Genomic DNA, 16,761 nt, shown 5'->3' with positions numbered 1-16,761 from the left:
ATGATAGCCATGTTCAAATATATAAAAGGATGTCACATAGAGGAGGGAGAAAGGTTGTTTTCTGCTGCTCCAGAGAAGCGGACACGGAGCAATGGATCCAAACTACAAGAAAGAAGATTCCACCTAAACATTAGGAAGAACTTCCTGACAGTAAGAGCTGTTCGACAGTGGAATTTGCTGCCAAGGAGTGTGGTGGAGTCTCCTTCTTTGGAGGTCTTTAAGCAGAGGCTTGACAACCATATGTCAGGAGTGCTCTGATGGTGTTTCCTGCTTGGCAGGGGGTTGGACTCGATGGCCCTTGTGGTCTCTTCCAGCTCTATGATTCTATGATTCTATGAAAACCAAATGAAGGCGTAAACCATTCATTTAGTTCTTTAGATTTTCCATGACGATGTAGAGTTTCATAAATAATATATGTGAATTGGACTCCCTTTATAGAGTTATAAAACTCTAAAACTGTACATAGCCTGAACATTCTCCCTCTGATATGTGTGCCTCAAACTTAAGATTAGCAATTATCTTTTTACTCAAGAAGCAACATAATTTCAAATTATGGTAAGATAAAAACAGTGATGATTTATACCAAGATGCATGAATTAAAGCAACATGTTTAATCTAGATTGCCTTCATGTATTAAATATAGTGAAACTTAAACAGGGTCTATAAATTGGTTCCATGTTGTCTTAACTCATGATAACTTGACCCAGATGTTGTTTTTTTGCATTGGTGTAGGGCAGTATACTTTGTTATAGAGGTCACAAACCTGACTGAATCTGAAGACATGGCGTGGCTTCCAATAGTTTAGTAGTTTAAACCGTTCATCCTTATAACTAGGTTTCAGTACTATGGTTCAGTAACTTGATTGATTTGAAAATATTTCTATCTATTTTAGTTATTAAAACTTTTGTGGTAACTTACAGCCACACTAAATAAGGTGATAGCCAACTAAGTCAGACTCAAAGTAGACCTGTTGAAATCATAGGCTTGAGTTTGTATCATTTATTCCAATTGATCTACTCTGAGTATTACTAACATTGAATATCGCTCTGTAATTGTGGCTTGTGTACTGGAAATACTTAAATACTAGGTTGACTTTCTTTAAGGATTAATTCACGTTTACAGAAATAGAATATGTTACAGCCTTTTCCAGACAGTTTTAAAGTGCCAAGGAGATCACATATGCCTATGGAAAGCTAGTATGTAATTAGCCAGACCTGTTGATCTATGACTGTGCCTCACTCCCCTTTTAGCTACACATTACGGAGGCTGAATATTACCTGTGCTTCCCCATAACATTTATGAGCCAAGTAACTGTTTATGGTATGAATGACAAATGGAAGCATGTCAGATTGTATAAAGGGGACTTCCCATGTTGCAGATGACCAGGCAAGTTAATTATAACTCAGCTACAGACTGGTGGATCCATACCCAGACACGCAGTTAGCTTGGGGCTTCCATCCCCTTGCTGCCTTTATCAGCTTTGGCACATTGGGTAGGGAAGAAGCTGCCTGGTAGACTTCTCAGGGGGTCCCTGCTAGGAAGGAATTCAGCTGCTACCAAAGCAGGTAGCAATGACCTCATAAGGTCTTGATTCTCAGCAAGACCTCATTAGTGTCCATGGGAAATAATTTCAGTGTTAGAAACTCAGATAAATAAGCTAGGCACCAAATGGCTCCTTAAACCAGGGTTACAGTTGCCAAAATTAAATGTCTAGTTGGCATTTTGGAGCCAGACAGCTCAAAAGTTGTATTTTTCAATACAACTTTCTGGTTCCTGAAATTTGTTCTGATTGTGCAGATAAAATATTGGGGGTAGAATTCTAAAGGATGTGTTGTTAGTGTGCAGAAACAGGAAAGATCTAAAGATCCCCAGACATGCACCTTCTGATGGTGGAGACATCAGGCACCAGGTGCCCAGGAATCTTCACTTGATTGTAAGAGGCCAATAGCCAGGTACAAAATGCGCCTAGTGCCCTGTGAATTTCAAACTCTGAATCATTCCCTTCTTGATATGGCCACACCAAAAGCAGAAGATGTGGAAATTGAATTGTGCCAACTGCTTGACTGATCTGAATAAGATTTTTAAGAACCGACCTGCCTTTCAATTTTAAGAGAATCAGTGTTGTATCTTTTGGTTTTTCTCAAAAGGATTTGCGAACAGCTTTTAGTAGGTAAGAAGAGTTAATATTGAGCCAGGCAAAATCAGTTTTCTTTCCTGTTGCATGCTTTTGACTACTAAAATGTATCTAAAACAACCTATTTATCACAGAGTATGAACTTCATGGTCTTTCAGTCTTCAAGACTAGACTGCATTCAATTAGTTTTTCTGATTTTAGATGTTCTATGGACTTTCAAAAGACATATTTAACAAAAACCATTCATGAACAGATGTAAATTGAAAGTGTTTTTTTTCCAGAGGTATTGTTGCCAGCATTTTAGTTTTCTTGTGTTTTGGAGTCACTCAAGCAAAAGATGGGCCATTTTCAAGACCTCATCCAGGTAATCAAAATTGCTCATATCATAAAACTTCTCTTGATAATGATGCACTTGGTAAAATGGCTCCTAATGGTTATATGTAAATGTTGAAAGTAGTAACCTATGTTTCATAGCCTGTATCCCCTAGGTAGAATGTGATTTCATTATCAGAATCTAGCATAGTTTTCAGAAGTCCTCATCTGACTGCTCATTAGTCACTTAACAGATTATATATTTTACCGTACTTAATTGAATCTAATGCTCACCTTTTTTGGCCAAATTACATTGCGAAAATTAAGGCGTGCATTAGATTTGATGGCACATTTACTTTCACCAGCAAATAGGTTTTTTTGGTTTCAAGGTTCTGAAAATTGAGGTGTGCATTAGATTCAATGGTGCATTAGATTTAAGTAAATAAAGTATTTGCTATAAAAATGTAAGAAGAACCTGCTAGATCAGGCCAATGGTGTATGTGTATGTAGGCTGGAGAACTGCAACTGCAGAGCATTGTGCAACAAACATTCCACTTAGTGAGTGCTTAAGAAAAGGACACATTTCAGTTATCTATTTCAGATTTAGATTATACCTGGAAAAGGTGTGTGTGTCCCCCGGCCTCTTCTACCAAAAATAACTTACCTTGAGTAAGAGAGGCAGGCAAAGAGAGCACTAAATTTGTGCTCCTGTTCCACTGTCTACCGCCTGCCCCCAATTCCACAAGTCCATCTGCCACCAGCCACCCTGTGGAAAAGGCTGTGAGATAGAAAGAGACGCAGGCAAAGAATAGCCTTCTCCAGCTGGACTATTGTCTTTCCCACAATAGGGTTGTCTACTATTGAATGCCCTGTGGGAAAGATCCTGATGACTTGTTACATTTTTATATTTTTGTGACTTTATTAATGTATATTGTTGTTACAAATTCTTTCAAGTATTCTTGAAGATGTGACATAAATAATTATATTGAAAAGGGAAGTTGATGGAGAACGTGTGGTTTGTATTTGGCTAAACACCATTCTGCAGATTTGTAAAACTGAAAATGATAAAAAAAAAACATTAAGGTATTTAACACCAATGTATTTACTGTATTCACCATCCTTCACTTGAAGTTTTGCTAAACATGGTAACTTGATAAATGTTTTGCATCATAAAGACAGCTTCCTCTGTGGGAAGTTTTACACACAAACACTGTTCTTCAGAGCATTAATATTTTTGTCTGGCATTTTATTTCATTAGTCAGAAGTACAATAGAAATATTGTTGTAGACAATTTGCTGAAGTATGCTACTGTGATGCAAGAGTGCAGCAGTATGGCTCTATTTGTTTAGATAGCACATTATCCTTGTTTCTTGTTTTAAAAATTTATTACATTTATATAATTGCAGCTTAACAAATACAATCAAATTTTTTTTTAAAAAGGACATTTTTTATTTGAAAATATGACAGAAAAAATAACAAACCAAATATAAATAACAACAAAAATAAGATTGTCAGCTGATATTAACATTAAGAATATTCTGACAATTCTGATATAAACATATGATATAATTCTGATATAAACATAGGTAATTCAAATGTCCAAATAGGTGTCTAAACAGAATTTACAATTAAGAAGTTGTTCATTCAAATGTAAAGGACAGTGAGATTCAAACCACTAACAGATAGATGGTAGATATTTGTCCATCCAACTTCTCAGTATAGATATTTTAGCTACCATAAGGTTCTCAAACCCACTTTTGTTGCCTGTCTGTTATTCAACATATCACAGAAATATAATTTAAGAGTGTGTGAACATTTGCAAAAAAATTCTCCAAAACAAAGTTGATAAAGTGTTGTAATTTATGCCCAGAGAGAAACAACACAGAATGTGTCCATTCCATATGCCTCAAGAAAGCATTTTCTGAGTTACATCAATTCAGTTCTTGTATTACATGCTTGGGGTATCCATCACCACAGATTCCCTTGTATAATGCCAATTCCAATAAGAAATAAAAAGAATCAAATGTTTTTGAAGTATTTCTATTGTTGATTATTCCTTTTCATAATAGTTTATATTGTGTAATTTTATTGAGTATCTTAAAGTCCTGGATTTTCTTCTGGTCTGTTGAGGGTATTCTGTCCATTTCCCATGCCAATGCATTCAGTATCTAGAGATTCATAGAATTGTAGAGTTGGAAGGGAATAACCAAAATGCATTCATTTCTGTGTATCTGTTGTTTTGTGAATTTCCAAAGCATGATTATTGTATTCAATATTGTATTATTTCATATTCACTTACCCCCTCCCCAATTTTTTAAAACAACATTCCTACAGTTGTGCAGAGGTTGGACCCATAGATTTTTCTGTATATCTAACAAATGACTGATACTGTTAAGTATCCTCATTTTCAAATTAATGTTAATTTTCTTTGTTTGTTGAAGGAGGATGAGTATGTAGACCTTACAGTGCAATCCTATGCTTGTCAACTCTCAAATGAGGCCTACTTTGGTCAGTGGGTTTATTCCCTGGCAGGCATGTTCAGAATTGCAGTCTTTGTCACATAATGTGATTCTGTGAGTCACTTGTCAACAAACTGAGTGCTTTAAACACTCATAGTACTGGTTTTGAAGCAAAACATAATGAAAAACAATTTAGAAATTGTAACTCAGTGCTGACCTTCACTGTTAGAAATGTTACCTTTTCTATCATATACGTGAGAAGAAAAAGGCAACTTGATAGAATGGAGATCCTTTTGTAATATTGAATGGGTGGATCATCTGAAAATGGCTCAAAAGGAATAAGTGGCCAATTTTCACACACACCCCTCCTGAGTTAAGCATTATTTTCAAACATTGCACACATCTCTGCAATTACATAAAATGATTTCCAAAACTGCTTGGAAAGCATAAAATAATCTGCTTCCTACAGAGCAACAAAGCTATTAGAGAAAGGACATTTCAGCTAGTCTGTCGTCTGAACTTGAGTAGTGAAGAAGACATAAGGCTGTTAATGAGAGTGCTAGAATAAAAGAATAAATGAGTGATCTGTCACTGAAGAGAAATGAGTGCTAATTAGGGATGCATGAGCTTTCCTATGGTTGCCCTGAATGGAGCTTGATCTTTTCAAATGCTCCTTGTGAGCAGCCACAGAACACGCATAGGCACTACAGAACTACAAACCTTACTTGGGTGTGACAGTGATGGGTGTTCCTGTTCTAGCAGGGGACTAGGGCTGGAACTGGCCCTTTCAGTCTTCCTTCCCCACCATCCTGGGACAGCAATTCCTAGCATTCCTGACAGAAAAATGACCCTGTAATTTAGGGCTTGCATTTGTGAGGCAAATGTGGACCTTTTCACAGCAGGGGCCTGTGTGTGGGCATTTGAACTATAATTACCATATCCTAGTTTTAACAAGTGCATTTCAGTGTGTTAGTTGTGGAAGTCTCATAATTAAGTTGCCAAAACAGGAGTAGTTAAAAATAGCAATGCTGTGATACACTTCGAAGAAAGCTTGGTAAATGTTTATAATTCGAGGTGTGTCTGAGGAACATTGCCTATGCTGGTTGTTCATTCATGAGATACTTAAATGGAATATCTAAAACTATCATAATAAAATCAGAACTGATATTTTTTGCCAGAGTGGAAAATCTGAGCTACATCCATCTAGCCTTATATTCCTTAATACTGGGACCATTTTCATCAACTATGGGTGGAACAAAGAGAGAACTTGTTTAGCAAGGGTATTATCAAATATCAGATTTTGAAAGGTCATCTTGTCTTCCTAAATATGACACTGGTAGGCAGCTATTAAATATGTATGTGAACCTTGTCTCAAAGGAGTAGAACAAGATTATGTTGTGCAAAAACAATCCTAGATTTATAAATAAATGTGGATAATTGAAAAAATGTGGGTTCCTAGCAGCACATTTCAAATCTTGTTTAGTGTTGTGTTGAAGGCATAATCACTCCATAACTTGAAATACATTCTGCACTAAAGATACCCATTTATGTGTATGTTCTGATTTTCTTGCTTGTTCTTTTAGCCTACTGGAGGTTTTGGCTGTGTGTCAGTGTAGTGTATGAACTTTTCCTCATCTTCATACTTTTTCAGGTAAGGATTTAAAAATTGCATCTTTTATGCAGTTTATTGGGGATTTTAAAAGACGTTTTGTAAAAGGTAATAAACATGAACAATAAAATGGGAAGTTTTCTTTAAAAGGAAGCATGCCAACATAGAAAGCTCTCTTTATACCAGACCAGATAACCAGTCCATCTAGTTCAGTATTATCTACTCTTGACTGGCTGCAGTTCTCCAGGGACCTACTTCTTACTGGACCCATCAGGATTTTAATCAGGCACCTTCTGCCTATAAAGCATGTGCTTTGCCTTATGCCCCCTCCCATAATACAATTTGTATAATTTAATTCTTCTTAGCATCCCTTGTTGTTGTTTAGTCATTTAGTCATGCACAACTCTTCGTGACCCCATGGACCAGAGCACGCCAGGCACTCCTGTCTTCCACTGTCTCCTGCAGCTTGGTCAAACTCATGTTCATAGCTTTGAGAACACTGTCCAACCATCTCATCTTCTGTCGTCCCCTTCTCCTTGTGCCCTCAATCTTTTCCAACATCAGGGTCTTTTCCAGGGAGTCTTCTCTTCTCATGAGGTGGCCAAAGTATTGGAGCCTCAGCTTCAGGATCTGTCCTTCCCGTGAGCACTCGGCTGATTTTCTTAAGAATGGATAGGTTTGATCTTCTTGCAGTCCATGGGACTCTCAAGAGTCTCCTCCAGCACCATAATTCAAAAGCGTCAATTCTTCGGCGATCAGCCTCCTTTATGGCCCATCTCTCGCTTCCATACATGACTACTGGGAAAACCATCGCTTTAACTATATGGACCTATATGGCATCCCTGCAGTCTAATATAAGATGATGTACTTGTGCAGAATGTTACTGAGAGCTGTCAGAAGAGGAGGTATCCACTCTTCTCAAGGCAAGTGGATTATTGCCTCTGCACTCATTTTCTTTCACACATCCATGTAAACAAAAGCCAAGGAAGCTCCTGTCAGGACTTTCCCCTCTGGCTAGGTAGGTAGTTCTTGGCAAAAGTGTTTGGGTAGCAGTCTCGTATCTTGCATGGGATTTCCTGAGAACTGTTAAGCTTATCACAGCACCTTATGGTACATGGGGACTAGTCTCTCAGAACACTGGGAGAGTATTTTAGCTACTATTTCATTTGCAAGTAAACCAGGAAAGCACTTCTTGGTAATTCCATAGGTTGTGAAAATTCTTATTCTTGATTTCAGTGTTCCCAGTTGAGCCTATTCCCTGCAGAAATGCCATAATAATCTAGGTCTGATTCTGTGAGAGTGCCCCTCCCCACTCTGAACAGCTCCAGAGGTTCCAGGCAGGCTCAGATACTCTCTTCCTGTCAGGTGTGTCACAACCATGGGGCTTAAATACAACCAGCTTTGTAGTGGCCATGTACCTGCACATCTGTTTCAAGTCAAAGCAATTATTTCTAGATGTGGATCTAGTCACCCTTCCCCCCCCCCAAAAAAGGGGGAACTGCCTGAGCCAAGCTGCTTTTCTCCCTTTCAAAATGGAGCCTATACTTTCAAGGGTGAGAACCATAAGCACAACTTCCTTAAAGCAGCCCTTTGTTAACAGGTGGCCTATTGGACTGAATAATGTTCATATGTGTTGCTCTTACACTCTTAGTTCTAGTCTCCTGTAGCCACGTGCCAGTTATTTGAGAGAAGATTTCACTTTCACCTCAAATGCCAAAGGATCTTGGGTAGCTTGCTTCTGTCATTCAGGAAGCAAAGGTGCTCGTTGTTAATGAAGCATGTTCTATGGGTGCCACAATTAGGGGTGGAGTGCAGAGTACACTTAGGAGAGTACTGCAGTAATTTTATTTTATTTATAAAGTTTATACACCGCTTGATTGTAAAAAACCATTACAAAAAGAAAAAACCATTAAATGAAGAAAACATTACAATATGTTAAAACATACAAAAAGTTAAAATACTAAAGCAGATTAAAATTCACATCTGCATTTCTAAGCATCTGGGTAGGCTTGTCTAAGCAATGTTTGTAGAAGGTACTGAAAAGAATACATTGAGGGGGCTTTTATCTGTCTTTAGTATTGTCTTGTGTAGGTTATTAACTTATACTCTTTAAGTAGTGAATGGACACAGGGCTTTATACAATCTTTTATTTAAGGTAATGAAACCAAATGTGCTTGACTCTTCCCCCTGTGTTGCCATTTTAGAAAATGTTAAAATTACTATTCAAGAACAGTACAATATTTTGTCATATTAGAACTTGTTTTAACTGTTTCTTACTAATAGATGTGCTTAATTCTTTAGACTGTACATGATGGAAGACAGTTTATGAAATTCATTGATCCAAATTTAGGAGTCCCCTTACCAGAAAGAGATTATGGTGGAAATTGCCTTATATATGATCCAGACAATGGGACAGATCCCTTTCACAATATTTGGGTAAGAGACTGAAACTGAAATATCTGATTTAGCACTGAAGCTGATCTAAAAATTTGTGTTTGTATGATGTATCATTTGGTATTTGTGCTTAATGACAATACATCACCTGCCTCATAACCACTAATGTGTATTCTGTAATTCCATACAAGTGCAGAATTCAGATTCCTGAGAATCTCAGGCTTTACTAAAAAAAACAACCACACCACACCCCCCCACAAAACCAAGCTTTCAGCATTTTTAGCTGGTATGATAAAATGTGAGTGTGTGGTGCCTGGAGTAAAAGTCATAGAAGTTGTTGAGCGTTGTTTTCAGATATCAGTGGGCTGAAGATTGAGCCTGTATAGCTTGCCCCCCCCCCCATGGCTAGTTAGAAACAAAACAAATTGTGTAAAATAAGCAAAATTTCACAGATCTATATTTGGGATTCAGCAATTCTATGCATGAAATTCTGTTGTTGTTGTTGTTGTTGCACAAAATATACACATGCTGCTTATAACTACCAGCTGACCCTTCTATTGACCAGATAGTGCTATCCGTTTGCCTGTAACATAACTATGCACTTTAGAAGTGGGGTTAAATTATTTAATTGCTCTTTGCAATTCGAAGTGTACTGATGTAAAACTATACCCTTTCTCTGTTGCTGTTAAAGTACATATCTGCCTTAGCATTTCAAAGCTAGAATATTTTACCTGCTCAGACTTAAGACTATAGAAAAAGAATAGGCTACTATCCAAGTCAAGTGTTACTGTGTTCTGGGGTTCAGAAATCTTGTCTGATTTTAGGAGGCACGTGGCAGTGAGAAAGGAAATATACAAGAGCCTCTGGATCAGCAAATTCTGCTTAAAATGTAGAGGCTATCACAATACCTCCACTGCAAATGTCTGTACTTAGCTTGCTATGGTGCTCCTTGCCAAAAGGAAAATATTGTGGCAAAGAAATTGTTCATTTCCTAAGAGGGCTTAGCTATCAGTAGAAAATGTAATCCGTTGCCAGCTGATTATGCCAAATTCTGCCTTCATCCACCACCATTTTGTGAATGGCTTTTCCTCTGCACCACTGTTTTGAAACTGACTGGCTTCAATTTTCAGCCAACTCAAGTAGGTGGGGTAGAAAATTTGAGAACCTCTGATCTAAGATACAAGGCACTATTCTGTCAAAATTGAAATGTTACAAAAATTTGGGAGGAAAAGAATTGGATTTCCCAAAAATGCAATTAAAACAATGGATTAAAATTTATTTTGGGTTAGCGTTGTTGCCTTCCTGGATGAATATTTGCATTTTAGACATAAGCAATAAAAGTATTGCCTTGTTGAAATTGACAGTATGTGTGTATCTAAAATATCTGATAAACTTTATGGGAAATACTCCAAACTGCAACCTAGTAATCAGTGAACTAGTTACCTTATAAACGGGTCTAATCTGTGTAACCCAGTTTTTCTGCTTGAATTAAAGGACAAACTAGATGGATTTGTTCCTGCTCATTTCCTTGGCTGGTATATAAAGGTGAGAATCGGTCCTTTTTGTGTTTAGCTATTGTTAGCATTTGCAGCTTGACTGCTTCTCCTTCAATGTTACCCGTGTGCAAAATCAATTATGTCAGGCACTCATCTGTGAAAAGGTTTAAACTGTGTTTGTTCAACTTCAAATATTTCTTACTATACTGGGTCATTAATTTCCTTCAAGGCTAGGAATCTTTTTACATGTTGTGTCCTCACATTTTGATACATAAACCTCTAAACCTCTGCATGTTAACAGCAACATATTTTATCTGGGTAATAGCCAGTATTTGTCTGGAGTAGACCTCTTGAAATCAATGGACATAAGCAACCACTGATTTCACTGAGATTACTCAGAATATGATTTTCTTGGATATCACCTATTGTCAACAGTTGACTTCAGAACTTACAGTTTAATGACTTAGTTGCAACTATGGGGGAACATTTGCTTAACATGGAATTTTGCATGATGTTCTCATGTTGCTGCATCATCATAATAGTGCTCCATTAGGACAGTGCAACAACATCTGTATTTTTATATAGTTGTCATCGATATTTAGCATTTCTCTTCCAGGTAAAATGCTGATTGTGCTGCTCAGTATTTAATCTCAAAATTAAAGCAGCCCAGCCACCCAATGGCCCCTCGGTGAAAGGCAGCTTCTTTCAGTTAAGTAGTTTGTTAAACCTTCTGCTCCATCTTCTCTGTGACTTACAGGTACATGCAAGTGGCTAGCTTGGTAATCTTTTCTGCTCTTTTTGATTAAAACTAGAATATTGGATAGTTGATGCAGAGTTTGTCCCTGCAGGATAAACATGAATAGTACTTTCAGATCAAAATAGAAACATCCTTGAGAGTCACCCCAGGTTTTTGAAAGATGTCTGAAAACTTAAAGAATAGTTCTGTCTTCTGCTTGAAAATATGTTTACCAGTCTGTGCTTCTCATGGTTATAAGGTCTTCTGATCCGCTTGTCTGGAACTGCTGATCTTCAAAGGAGCACAGAGATCTGGTGTGCAGCCTACTATACTGTTATCCGCTATGGCTGCAAGCTTTCCCCGCTATATTTAACTCAGACTATTCTGAACCCTTTGTAGAGCACACTATATAATGCTTGTTCCTTTATTTAGTAACTCAATATTTTGAATAATCTGTAGGATTAACTTTCCTTTTCATTTTTTAAACCCTTTCAGACATTAATGATTCGTGATTGGTGGATGTGCATGATTATCAGTGTAATGTTTGAATTTCTGGAGTACAGTCTGGAACATCAGCTCCCAAATTTCAGTGAATGTTGGTGGGACCATGTGAGTACAGTACTGTTCTCTAAAGAAATATGCTAATGGCTCCAATTACTACGCCAAGTATCTACTTTAGGTGCTTTAGTTACTAATGTGAGTAGCATTAGGTGGATGGGGGTGTTTCTTTTTCTTTCTTTTTTTAATCCTTGCTATCTGAAATCCAGGTAGTTCTAAACTGTAATATTGTCTGTATGAATTACCTTTTTGTGTATGTTAATTAAATGTCTGCTATATGGCATGCTTGAAAAAGACTTATGGTAGTTTATGGACTCTTCCCAATAAATATATTTCCTGTGTTTGGACATAGCAATGAGGAATGTGCAAGAGGAATTAACCTAGGACAACCTCATACTTGCAACCCCCACCTCCACTGCAGCTGTGAGGAGGGAACTAGAAGCTTTTGTTTCAGTTTTTGGGTAGCTGCAGATTAAAATTTCTTTGAACCCTAAAATATGGTTGGTCTTAACTATAGTATAGCAGAACTAACCAGCTTGGTAAGCATAGCTTAGAAGTTGGCTTACTTTACTAAACCCATAGTTAAGACTTAGCCACATGAGAGCAAAAGCATTTACCTCTATTGTTTACTAACCACAGCTTGAGAAATGTCATTTCTTATCCACTTTAGGTTATACAACAATCATTTGAAATAATTTGTAGCATGTGTTAAGTACATATCAGAATTGTGCAAAATTTTGTTGAAAACCTAATTTAATAGAAAGCAAATGTAAAGTATATGCTTGTGAATCCACACTACTGCTAATGCTATGCCATAGAATTTGTAGTGGTGGTTTAAGTTAGTTTTTCTTTTCTTTTTAAGTGGATTATGGATGTAGTAGTATGCAATGGACTTGGCATTTATTGTGGAATGAAGACTTTGGGGTGGCTTTCTTTGAAAACGTATTCATGGCAAGGACTTTGGAACATTCCAACATACAAGTACGTTAAATGATAAAATTTCATACCTAAATGAAATAACTTTAAATTCTATGTATGTTAATGTAACCTATTTATTTTCATTTGGGTTGTTATAGTCATTTCATTCTGATACAGACTTCGACTAATCTAGAGTAAATTATTTATTGCATTTCACAGAGGTGTTGCTCAAAAAGAGTCTTAAGGTGACTAACAGTCAGTATCCAATATACAACAAATGTGAACATATAACAATAGCTAAATGGCTAGTGATTACAACTTTTTTTAAAAAAAGAATTTTTAAAAACTAGAAATATGAATTTATGTGACATAAATATTTGACTTTCTGGAAGGTGATAGATTAGGCCAGCTGGCTTCTACAGGAGATGAGGAAGAGGCAGTAGGGCGCTTTTTGCCATTTTTACTACTATGATATGAACCATATTTCCCATGAATGAAATTGTTGCTCTCTAGCTTCTGTAAATACTTCTCAAAATGCAAAGTTGAGTAAGTCAAAGCTGACCACCAATAACCAACTATGGCTTGCTAATTACCAGTGTAAAACCAAACGTTTCTTATGCATCATTCATATTTCTGATATGCTTATTCATTGCATTAGTCTTTAAAGAAGTGTGTTTTAGACAGTAATGTACCCAGGTACCAAGTTCCTTATAGTTCCTTTCTTATAGCATCAGTCTTTAAAGACAGGAGAATAGCTTTCTTGATTGGCTTCATTCACACAAAACACTAAACCATGGCTTAGTCTTAATCGTTTGTAGTTCAACAAACCATAAGTCATCCATCTCTCAGCCGAGCAAACAAGTACAGTAATGGATTGTTTCTCTAAAGCTTGGTTTGTTTTCCAAACTTCTTCACTCATACCTTTATAGCTTGACATGCATCTGGAGTAGGATGCCAAACAATCCATGGTTAAACAAAACTGTTTGGTTCAAAAATAATGTCAAATCATAGTAAAGGCAAACCATGGTTCATAAGCCAACAGCAAACAGTGCCTTTGCACTGTGGTTTGTAGCCAAAGAAAAAGCCCTTGGTTAATATGCAGGACTTCAAGCCCATGGAGTCATACATTCAAACAAACCATAGTTAGGCTGGACAAATAAAGACCATATTGTAGAAAAGAACTATGGCCAAATTGCTTTCTGTAAAGAAAAATTGTCTAGGAGCCATATGTGAAATCTCTTAATTTAGGATATTTACCACTTTTTCTCAAATGGTCTATATAAATGTGTATTGATAATTAACCATTTAAATAATGAATCCAGTTTTAACTAGAGGGATAGCCAAGCTCAAATCATGATCACTTCCAAACAAATCCATACTAATTATTGATTAGTATGATTATAGCAATACAGGGAGTAAGACAGTAATCTTGAAATATGAACAAAAATTCACTGATATTTGAAGCAAAGTAAGTTGATTTTGTATAACTTAATAAGCAATTTATTCAAACCTTTTTGGCTTAGCTCAAGGTCTAATATCTAAACAAAGTTAACAAATCCACCAAATTTATTCCTAGCATCCTTGAGCTGCAGTATTGACTATGGAACAGAGTTTTGGGTATTTGAATAGATAGTGAAATAAAAATCATAATTTAGTAACTTGTGACATGGTTAATGCAACACTTTTCATGAGATACTTGTGATTTTCTCCCTCAGAGGAAAAATGAAGAGAATTGCCTTCCAATTCACGCCATACAGCTGGGTTAAATTTGAGTGGAAGCCAGCATCCAGTCTTCGCAGATGGCTAGCAGTCTGTGGTATTATTTTTATAGTAAGGACCAATACTTTATTGTAGCTGCACCAAACTGACATAAGTGTTTAGAATTCTTCTTGCTTTTTAACATTACAAAGATGGAGTTCTCAAATTCTCCCCATGTCAGAAAAAGACTCATTGAGTCTGACATAGTGAAGGGTAGGGTTTCTCTAGCAGCATGCCTATATTTATCCCAGGAGCAAGGCAATTGTAAGAAGTAAGGAGAGAAGAAACCATCTGTACCCATAGCATCTGCAAGTATCTATAAACTGTGCAGAGTGTACCAATTTATAGCAGGGACTGCTATTTCATTTATTATAAGCCATTTTGGCCCAATTAGTGTGTAAAACTAAGCCTAAACCATGGCTTAACATTAATGAGCAAATGTGTGTGTTTCTGGAGAAAAGATTGCAACCTCTTCTGGCCCTGATGCTGTGAGCTAAGCCATGCTTTGGTTTAATATTGCATCTGAACCTGGGCTTATGGTTTATCTTGCTGCAGACAAACCTCAAGCTGTAAGCCATAGAACAGAGCCTGGCTACAAGTCATTGTTTGTCTGGAGTGGGATAAACCTGGCATAACATTAAGCCAAGCTATGACAGCCTACAGCCCACAAAAGCACCAGGACTAGAGGAGCATAATGGTTGCGATGTTCTCTTGGGGAACCTGTTCAATGTTTGGCTTAACATTGAGTGAAACTAGGTCTTTGAGTGTGACAGAAGTGGGGTAAAATTTTATTAAGTTCCCTGTTAATACCTGTGCAGGGAAGCTAAGAACATGCTTCCCCATTGTTCCACTGTTGCATAGCTAAAGACAGAAAGATGGCCACCTGTGTGGTTCTCTGATTCTGAAGTAAGAGAAAATACCTCCTTATTACCTCTGGGGGAGGAATACCATTCTTGCAAGGTACTACAAGTACCGTATTTTTCGCCCCATAGGACACACTTTTCCCCCTCCAAAAATGAAGGGGAAATGTGTGTGCGTCCTATGGGGTGAATGCAGGCTTTCGCCTGGAGAGTGAGAGGGGTCGGTGCGCACCGATGCCTCTAGCTCTCCAGGCTTCAGGAAGCTATCTGCAAGCCTTGCAAGCCCGGCGGGAGTTCCCGTGGGCTCACAAGGCTTGCGGGCAGCAGCCTGCAGCCCGAAGCACGGGGTGCCCTCCGGAGGGTGCCCCGTGCTTCGGGCAGGTGTGCGCAAGGCTTGGGGCTGCAGCCGCGGCTGGGGGGGGGGAATAAATTTTTTTTATTCATTTCCCCCCAAAAAAACGAGGTGCGTCCTATGGGCCGGTGCACCCTATAGGACGAAAAATACGGTACATTCAAATTCCTATACTTAAGGATTTACAGCATGTTTTAAATATGAATAATTGGAAACCACCTGAAATTAAGTGATTGAATGGCACATGTCTCTCAGTTTTTATTAGCAGAGTTGAACACTTTTTACTTGAAATTCGTCTTGTGGATGCCTCCAGAACACTATCTGGTCCTGCTGCGGCTTGTCTTTTATGTGAATGTGGGAGGTGTAGCCATGAGAGAGATCTATGACTTCATGGATGATCCGTAAGTGGTTACTCTTATTCATGCTTATTTGCTTAATTTTAGAATTTGTGAGAATTGCTGCATTTTAGTGGCAAAAATATCAGGGCAATGGATGGATCAGTCTGCTGCTGCTAAAAGATCTGTAGCCTTGAGAAGAGTTGCAGTTTTTTGTTTTCAGACACGAAATATATCATTGTTTGCCAGTTATATGCTTTGGATTGCAAATGTCACTTTGCTGTGTGCTGTCCTCAAACGTTACCACACAACAACCTGAAAATATGCTAATGATTCATATTAGCTTGGGCACAGTTAGCTTTTGCATAGAACAGCACTTTGAATGGCCTTTTCTAAGGGACTGAATGATTGAGGGAAATAGCTGTGTCTGGAGGGTCTAGCTATAAGACCCTTCTTAAATCTTGTTCTTTGAGATTTTCCAACAGATCTCTTTCACGTCCTATACATCTTTAGAATTTTATAAGTGTCTGCCCTCGCATGGCAGTGCATGCACTAAACACCTGTCTGATTAGAGCTTGTTCTGTCTGCTTCCTTGTTTAGCAAACAGTAGGACCCAGATCCCTTAGGTTGAGTTTGGTTTTGGCTTAGTGGTGATGGAACAAACTGGCTGATCCCACTACTTAAGCTTATTGTTTCTTCACTGACCAACACAAAAAGTGTCTGTGTTCAGAATCTAGGGTTCCAATACTTTATGAAGATCAGTTTCTCTTGCAAGTCTTTGACTCCTAGAACTGGGAAGAAGGGCCCAACCTGATTACTTAGTCGGAATTCAGGACATTC

At 37.7% G+C, this 16,761-nt stretch overlaps 1 protein-coding gene across 1 annotated transcript in view; it reads left to right on the top strand.

Annotated features, from left to right (window-relative positions):
- Positions 1-16,761, top strand: part of PTDSS2 (phosphatidylserine synthase 2) — a 41,061-nt gene that overhangs the window by 15,113 nt on the left and 9,187 nt on the right. Inside the window, exons 3-10 of the mRNA XM_053395902.1 lie at positions 2,416-2,498; positions 6,489-6,556; positions 8,816-8,950; positions 10,403-10,453; positions 11,636-11,749; positions 12,561-12,679; positions 14,332-14,446; positions 15,842-15,987. Coding sequence (XP_053251877.1) covers positions 2,416-2,498; positions 6,489-6,556; positions 8,816-8,950; positions 10,403-10,453; positions 11,636-11,749; positions 12,561-12,679; positions 14,332-14,446; positions 15,842-15,987 — 831 coding nt within the window. The remainder of the gene's footprint in view (positions 1-2,415; positions 2,499-6,488; positions 6,557-8,815; positions 8,951-10,402; positions 10,454-11,635; positions 11,750-12,560; positions 12,680-14,331; positions 14,447-15,841; positions 15,988-16,761) is intronic.

The sequence above is a fragment of the Podarcis raffonei genome, chromosome 1, assembly GCF_027172205.1.
Source record: "Podarcis raffonei isolate rPodRaf1 chromosome 1, rPodRaf1.pri, whole genome shotgun sequence".
Lineage (NCBI taxonomy): Eukaryota > Metazoa > Chordata > Lepidosauria > Squamata > Lacertidae > Podarcis > Podarcis raffonei.
The sequence above is the reverse complement of the archived record's forward strand: the minus strand, read 5'-3'. Positions and strand labels throughout refer to the sequence as shown.